The sequence below is a fragment of the Poromitra crassiceps genome (assembly GCF_964638095.1).
Source record: "Poromitra crassiceps genome assembly, chromosome: 17".
Lineage (NCBI taxonomy): Eukaryota > Metazoa > Chordata > Actinopteri > Beryciformes > Melamphaidae > Poromitra > Poromitra crassiceps.
The window spans coordinates 38291252-38300257 of NC_139635.1; the positions used below are offsets into that span (position 1 = coordinate 38291252).

At 41.7% G+C, this 9006-nt stretch overlaps 1 protein-coding gene across 1 annotated transcript in view; it reads right to left on the bottom strand.

Annotated features, from left to right (window-relative positions):
- Positions 1–7832, bottom strand: part of brinp2 (bone morphogenetic protein/retinoic acid inducible neural-specific 2) — a gene marked incomplete at both ends in the record, with an annotated part of 146393 nt that extends 138561 nt beyond the window's left edge. Inside the window, one exon of the mRNA XM_083653471.1 lies at positions 7465–7832. Coding sequence (XP_083509597.1) covers positions 7465–7832 — 368 coding nt within the window. The remainder of the gene's footprint in view (positions 1–7464) is intronic.
- Between the last annotated feature and the right edge of the window lie 1174 nt (positions 7833–9006).

Below are 9006 nucleotides of genomic sequence, written 5' to 3' on the forward strand. Positions count from 1 at the left end.
TCTTCACTGGCCTCACGATTCGATTCGATTCGATTACGATTCAGAGGGCTACGATTCGATTCGAGTACGATTATCGATGCATCTCGATGCATCTCGATGCATCTTAAATCGATGCATCACTTTTTTCCGCAATACATGATTTATTTTTTCTCACTTTATTTTTTCTCACTGTGTGGCTACTTTTAAAATAAAAGTGCATTTGGAATTGCATTGTATTATGATCCATAATTAAAATAAACAACTCCATGCACTTCCATTATATTTTATTTGATTATTTAAAAAATAAAAAAATAAAATAAAAAAATAATAATAATCGATTTTTGACATTTGTGAATCGATGCAGAATCGTGCACGTCCGCATCGCGATGCATCTTATAATCGATTATTTTTGACACCCCTAGAGGGCGGTGTCATCTTTTAACGTGCTGAGGGTGGTGTCATCTTTTAAAGTGCTGAGGGTGGTGTCATCTTTTAATGTGCTGAGGGTGGTGTAGTGCTGAGGGTGGTGTCATCTTTTAATGTGCTGAGGGTGGTGTAGTGCTGAGGGTGGTGTCATCTTTTAAAGTGCTGAGGGTGGTGTAGTGCTGAGGGTGGTGTCATCTTTTAATGTGCTGAGGGTGGTGTAGTGCTGAGGGCGGTGTCATCTTTTAAAGTGCTGAGGGTGGTGTAGTGCTGAGGGCGGTGTCATATTTTAACGTGCTGAGGGTGGTGTCATCTTTTAAAGTGCTGAGGGTGGTGTAGTGCTGAGGGCGGTGTCATCTTTTAATGTGCTGAGGGTGGTGTAGTGCTGAGGGTGGTGTCATCTTTTAATGTGCTGAGGGTGGTGTAGTGCTGAGGGCGGTGTCATCTTTTAAAGTGCTGAGGGTGGTGTAGTGCTGAGGGTGGTGTAGTGCTGAGGGCGGTGTCATCTTTTAATGTGCTGAGGGTGGTGTAGTGCTGAGGGTGGTGTCATCTTTTAATGTGCTGAGGGTGGTGTAGTGCTGAGGGTGGTGTCATCTTTTAAAGTGCTGAGGGTGGTGTAGTGCTGAGGGCGGTGTCATCTTTTAATGTGCTGAGGGTGGTGTAGTGCTGAGGGCGGTGTCATCTTTTAAAGTGCTGAGGGTGGTGTAGTGCTGAGGGCGGTGTCATCTTTTAATGTGCTGAGGGTGGTGTAGTGCTGAGGGTGGTGTCATCTTTTAATGTGCTGAGGGTGGTGTAGTGCTGAGGGTGGTGTCATCTTTTAAAGTGCTGAGGGTGGTGTAGTGCTGAGGGTGGTGTCATCTTTTAATGTGCTGAGGGTGGTGTAGTGCTGAGGGCGGTGTTATCTTTTAAAGTGCTGAGGGTGGTGTAGTGCTGAGGGCGGTGTCATCTTTTAATGTGCTGAGGGTGGTGTAGTGCTGAGGGTGGTGTCATCTTTTAATGTGCTGAGGGTGGTGTAGTGCTGAGGGTGGTGTCATCTTTTAAAGTGCTGAGGGTGGTGTAGTGCTGAGGGTGGTGTCATCTTTTAATGTGCTGAGGGTGGTGTAGTGCTGAGGGCGGTGTCATCTTTTAAAGTGCTGAGGGTGGTGTAGTGCTGAGGGCGGTGTCATATTTTAACGTGCTGAGGGTGGTGTCATCTCTTAAAGTGCTGAGGGTGGTGTAGTGCTGAGGGCGGTGTCATATTTTAATGTGCTGAGGGTGGTGTAGTGCTGAGGGTGGTGTCATCTTTTAATGTGCTGAGGGTGGTGTAGTGCTGAGGGCGGTGTCATCTTTTAAAGTGCTGAGGGTGGTGTAGTGCTGAGGGTGGTGTCATCTTTTAAAGTGCTGAGGGTGGTGTAGTGCTGAGGGCGGTGTCATCTTTTAATGTGCTGAGGGTGGTGTAGTGCTGAGGGTGGTGTCATCTTTTAATGTGCTGAGGGTGGTGTAGTGCTGAGGGTGGTGTCATCTTTTAAAGTGCTGAGGGTGGTGTAGTGCTGAGGGTGGTGTCATCTTTTAAAGTGCTGAGGGTGGTGTAGTGCTGAGGGTGGTGTCATCTTTTAATGTGCTGAGGGTGGTGTAGTGCTGAGGGCGGTGTCATCTTTTAACGTGCTGAGGGTGGTGTCATCTTTTAAAGTGCTGAGGGCTGTGTCATCTTTTAACGTGCTGAGGGCGGTGTCATCTTTTGATGTGCTGAGGGCGGTGTCATCTTTTGATGTGCTGAGGGCGGTGTCATCTTTTGACACCGCCCTACCAGTAAGCTAGGCTAGGCTACCAGCTGCCAGCAGGACAGGGCAGGCTTCAGTAGCCCAACCACCAGCAGCCCAGCTAACAGCTACCTTCTTCTCTGAGTAAGCTCCTCAATTTCACCTCACTGTTCAAAATGCCTGAACTAAACAATGAGAAATTTGCCACCATGTCTATGGTTCATGAGTTGCTTGAACAGCAAAAGACCTTTTACAAGGACTTACTTGACCAACAAGAAAAGAGCTACAAATCATGCTTACAAGTGATTGTCGATTCTACTTTTGCCCGCATGGACAGTCTTGTCAAAGATGTAACAAGTATGTCCAGAGACATCCAAGATCTTAAAGCTAGCCTCCAATTTTCTCAGGCAGACCTGGATGATCTGCAGGCCTCCAAAGCATGCAGCATTGGAAAAATCCAAGACATCTCTGATAGCCTTGCTAATTACCAATCTACCATGAATAATATGTTTGCAAAAACAGATTATTTGGAAAACCAATCGAGAAGAAATAACCTGCTGATAGATGGAGTGCCGGATTCAAAATCCGAATCCTGGAGTGAGACTGAGATCAAGGCAAAGAAAGTGTTATCTGACCACCTCAAAATAGATTCCAAGCTTATCGAAACTGAAAGGGCTCATCGTACTGGAAAATATGATCATGGTGGTCGTCCCCGATCGATTGTGGTTAAACTACTTCGATACAAAGACAAGCTAGAAATTCTGAAGAGAGCAAAAACCCTCAAAGGCACCAACATCTTCATCAATGAAGACTTCTCTGAAAATGTCCGCATAAAACGAAAGGAACTGTTACCACAACTCAGAGAAGAGAGAAGAAAGGGGAACATTGCCTACTTGAAATATGATCAACTAGTTGTGCATCCTCCCCGTTCTGAATAAATCTCCCCTCATTGGTCTATATACTGTAGCTATTAAATGTCAAGTCTCTAGTTGTCTAGAGAACACATTCTCATAGGAATTTTTCTGAACCTACCATGTGTGATGTAAATGAGTCTAATTCTACTTCATTAGGAGAATTGGCCATTAATCCGCATGATCTTAATGACAGTGAGGGAATGATGTATAATGACTGCTTTGATCCTGATAAAAACTTTCTCAACTCAAGAAGAACCCAAGGTCCATGCAATTACTACAACGAAGAAGAGTTTAATTCATTCTACAAGAGTCTACTAGACCAAGGGCAAAAAAATATTTTTTCATCTTTTCACCTAAACATACGCAGTTTACCAAAAAATTATGACCATCTAACCCAATACCTGTCGACATTACATCATACCTTCTCAGTGATTGCTCTATCAGAAACATGGCTCAATGATGAGTCAGCATCTTTTTATTCATTACCTCAATATAATGTGGTGCATTCATGTAGAAAAAACAAAAGAGGTGGCGGTGTTTCTATTTTTGTTGACAGTAATTTTCAGTTCATTGAGAGGAAAGACCTCAGTAATAGTTTTGATATCATCGAGGTTGAATCACTTTTCATAGAAATACCAAGCTTTAGCACTTTTGGTGGGAGAAGTCTTGTAATTGGTTGTATTTATCGGCCACCTCATACTGATGTTGGCATATTTAATGATGTTTTGTCTTCTATTGTAGAGTTGATCAATAACAAGGGAAAGGCATGCCTTCTTCTTGGAGACTTCAACATTGATCTTCTTAAAAATGAATCTAATTTATCATCTGAGTTCCTGAATATCCTTTATGCAGCTTATCTTTACCCTCTCATCTGCAAACCAACTAGGATAACCAATACATCTGCAACTTTGATTGACAACATATTTACAAATTACTTTGAGCATACAATCAACTCTGGGTTATTGTTGACTGACATTTCTGATCATTTTCCAATATTTAATTTTTTTTTAAACAAAACCAGTCCTCAAGAACATCCTGATGTGAGTATGAATTGTCGTAAGTTTACCAAGAGAAATGAGGCCTCGTTTAAAGCCTTGATGGATGAGGTTTCATGGGAAGAGGTGTTTAATCAACATGATGCAGAATTGGCATACCTCACTTTCATGAATATATTTACATCTTGTTTTGAAAAATGCTTTCCACTTGTTCACAGGAAATGTAAGTCCAAAAGATCTAAGCCCTGGATCACTCCAGGTCTACAAAAAGCCTCCATTATAAAAAATAAATTATATAAAACAAGTATTGTTAGCCCTACTCCATTTAACATCGGTTTCTACAAAAAATATAAGAATCACTTCACTAAATTGCTGCATACTGCAAAAAAAAACTTTTTTTCAGCCAAATTTGAACAATCACGTAATGATATAAAGACGACATGGAATCTCATTAATGAATTGTTGAACAAGAAAAAGGCCTCCACACCTATTCCATCTCTATTAACTGATGGTGTGAGACATTTTAGTAATCCTGCCGATATTTCAAACGGCTTTAATGATTTTTTTGTAAATGTTGGTCCCTCTTTGGCAAGAAATATAAATAATACAAATGATTCCCTGTTTGAAAATTTCAGGGAGCAGTATCCTAGCATAAGTATGTTTGACCCTCCTACCTCTATAGAAGTGCATGACATTATACTGGAATTGAAAGACTCCTCTGCAGGGCACGATGAAATAAAATCTAGTCTTGTAAAGAAAGTAATTTCCTCAATTGTCGAGCCCCTCACCCATGTTTTAACCTTATCACTCAAAACAGGGGTTATACCAAGTGACCTTAAAGTAGCTAAAGTTATACCGCTCTTCAAAACAGGTGATTCTAGCATATTAACAAATTATCGGCCCATATCTGTTTTACCCTGTTTTTCTAAAGTTCTTGAGAAACTAGTATATTCAAGGATTAAAAAACATATGGATGAGAGCAACATACTGTATAGCCATCAATACGGTTTTCGGAAAAAAATGTCAACAGAAATGGCTCTTTTGCAGCTTGTTCATAACATCTCTACAGCATTAGATAATAAAAGATTTTCTCTCGGTATATTTTTAGACTTGTCAAAGGCTTTTGACACTGTCGATCATAATATCCTTATTACAAAATTACAAAAATATGGCTTTCAAGATGTTGCTCTAAAATGGTTGCATGATTATATGGACAGACAACAGTATGTATCTATTAATAAGCATAATTCTAATAGAGCTAAGCTACTTTGTGGAGTACCTCAGGGCTCCATCCTTGGACCTCTCTTGTTTTTGATTTACATAAATGACCTTCCTAAGGTCTGTAAACATGTAATGCCTCTTTTATTTGCTGATGACACTTGTCTTGTTGGTTCAAATAAAAATTTCAGCACACTGATTCGAGAAGCAAATGAAGAGCTGTCATCTATTTCTAAATGGTTTCGAAAGAACAAACTCTCCCTCAACATAAATAAATCAAATTTTATTATATTTTGCAATAAAAATAAAAAGTACATAAAAGAACAAGCTAAAATATTCATAGACAACATTGAATTAACTCAGGTTCCATACATCAAGTTCTTAGGTGTCTTAGTAGATGAAAGATTATCATGGAAATACCATGTTGAACTTGTCTGTAAAAAGACTATGAAGTCAATTGGTATCTTGAGTAGAGTTCGTTCTTTCATCAACAATTCTTGTCTTTTAATTTTTTATTACAGCTTAATTTATCCTTATATTATGTATTGTAATACTGTGTGGGCAGCCACTTGTCCCACGTATCTCAATAGGATCTTCTTAATCCAAAAGAAATTTTTAAGAGTGATTAGTTTTGCTAATAGATGTGACTCATCTGCTCCTCTTTTCAGTAAATACAAACTTTTGTCAATTTATAATGTTAACATATATCAGACTTGTGTATTCATGTATAAATATGTACACCTATCGCATGATTTACCTATTGTTTTTCAGAATTTTTTTAAAGTTTCTTCAGACATACATTCATATTCCACAAGACACTCTAAGGACTTTCATCTTCCATTTTGTCGGACTTCCCTTAACCAATACTCATTGAAATACAGAGGACCATCTCTTTGGAACAATTTACTTCCATCACTAAAAACAATACTTACATTATCATCATTCAAGAAACATCTGAAAAGGACCCTACTGTAATTTTATTTAATTTGTTGTGTTTCTTAACTTAACTAACTTGTTGTATAATTTCCTTGCTAATTCTAGATTTTGTTAATTTTATTGTTTAGTCTATAAACCATACTATTATGTAATATTTTTTCTGTTCTTTCTTTCGTTCTTTCTTTTTATTTGTTTTCCTTTTTTAAATATATCTGTTGAATTTGCTATGGGGGAGGTACCTTTATAAGCCATTTTTGGCTTCCAACCTCTCCTGCACAATAAGCAATTTTTTTAAAATGATTTCTGTATGTTATGTATTTGTGTGCAAATAAACATAAACATAAACATAAACATGTGCTGAGGGCGGTCTCAGGGACTTGACTTGAGAGGCCAGCTCCCATCGACCAGGCACTGACAGACACACTCTGAACTAATCTGTAACGAGCTTTACTCCATTATAATCACAGGCACACTTCAAGGTGTCTGCAGCTTTCAGAAAGCCACATTTAAGACTTTTTAAGATCTTAGAATCAAACCTAGGGGGCTGTCACATCACATACTGTATACGTTTCTTTATTCTTCGTCTCCTTTCTTCATGGAAAAACACTGCCTGGAGCGCTTTTTGTGAGGAGAAATAAGAACACAAGGCCAGATAATGTCACCTGACGTTAGGTTAACAGCTCAGCTGGTTAGCTCTCCTAGCAGCAGAACAAGCAAAGGCTTACAAGATATTTCCAGCAGGCTACATGTCCGGTATAATCCATACTGCCTCTATGATCGCTGTTAACATAAATGACCTGATTACAACATCCTATTTCTCCACCAGTACTTTCTCTATATTTCTGGTTGCTATAGGAAACGGCCAGCATCTTTGTCATCTCGATTGGACGACTGAAAAATGCGGTTTACGTTGATGTTTTTTCCGAAGTTGAAAATGTCTCAACTTTGGAAAGTGCTCCACTCTGACGGGGGGAAAACACCAGCTGCAGCACTTCCTGTGTGCCTATTGGCCACTTCCCTTTTCCTTTAGTTGGAAAAGGCCGCTGGGAGTTGGGGAAAAATTCTATAAGTGAACAGCCCCTCAGAATACAGCATTTTTAGAGAGTAGGTCTTAAAGAGTAGACTCTTTAAGACCTACTGTAGAATAAGGCTTGGACTTTTTCTGCAGATTGTTTTATCTTAATAAGACATCTAAAAACTATTTCAGACATTTTATGAATTTAAAGTCGATAACTTAAGCATGCAAACTTCTCCTCTCACCTGTAAATCTTGTATCTGGTAGAAAATCCCTGCTGGAACCTCTCTCTGAACTCGCTGTACTCCGGAGAGCGGTGGAAAGGCCCCTTCTCTGAGAGCAGCCAATCCAGCTGCCCTCCGCTCTGCCTCGTGCTGAACCCCCACGACGACGATGACGAAGAGGAGGAGGAAGAGGAGGCCGGGGAGCCGGGGAGCGCCTTCCCTCCCTGTCCCCCGCCACCGCCCCCTAGCTCAGCTCGGGTGGGCCGCGGCAGCCACAGCAGCGCCCACGCCAGCCATAGGAGCATCAAGGAGGGCGCCGACCATCTAGCAAGGGGGGCGGAGCCATGGGAGCACCTCCTCTCTCTTCTCATTGGCCAAGGTGTCGCCATGGTCCCGGTGGTGATGTACTAGGGCACCTGGGACCGGCATTTCTTCTGACAGTCACCTCCCACTGGCCTGGAGGTGAACAACGAGACAGAGAGAAACATTTGGTGAGCTCTTACTTTGATAACAAAAACAGTGATAGCGTCGCCGCTTTCTGTGGAACGCATATTAGCCATTTTGAACACAGCATACATACACACATGATCATTTCACAGATTCCCCACAGAGAAAAACATCTAGAAAACAATCCCCTGCTAAATTCAAGCAGCTGGTGTGGTTGTTCTTCATGAGATTGCTAGCCGCAACCCAGGCAACTTAACCCATTGATACCTGATGCAGCATTTAAGACTTAAAGAGTTCTGTCCACAGACTGTTCACAGACAATGACATTCAGTATAAACACCTGACAAAGTACTCAAAACGGCTTCTGTGGTAGTTCCCACTACAATGCTGTAGGTGTCTCCAAGACCACATTTTGCCTTGATGACACACACGCACACGCACACACACACACGCATGCACACACACACACACACGCACACGCACACGCACACACACACACACACACACACACACACTCACACAGTGAAAACAATACCAGCCCCCTTGTCATGGTAATACATGTTCAGTCCATCTGAAGTCCTCACTCATGTGTTGAAGAGTTTACTACCTCTGACTGCCCAAAATGGCCGCCATGTGAATAAGGTCAATAATAAAGAAATTTACATATTTTCTGAATTTGTTATTTGACCATAATTGCCTAAGCCCCTGCAGTAGGCCTATCTCTCAACACGCCAAGCATGCGAGGCACGCTAGAAATGAGTATGAGACGGCCGTCCAGGTAGTGTAGCGGTAGATTCCCTGCCTGCCAACACGAGGGATGCAGGTTCGCGCGCCCGTGTTGCGTCCGGCTTGGTCGGTCGGGCGTCCATACAGGCACCATTGGCTGTGTCAAGCCGGATTGAGGTGTCCTGGTCGCTGCACCAGCGCCTCCTCTGGTCAGTCAGGGGGGCCTGTTCGGGGTGGAAGGGAATTGGTGGGAATAGCGTGATCCTCATGGTGCTAGTCTACGGCTCTCCCCAGATCGGGTGTAGCAGTGAGCGGGGCAGCAGGGGGGAAATTGGCCAATTGGTACAATTGGCGAGAAAATGGAGGGGGAATCAGAAAAAAGAAAAGTGA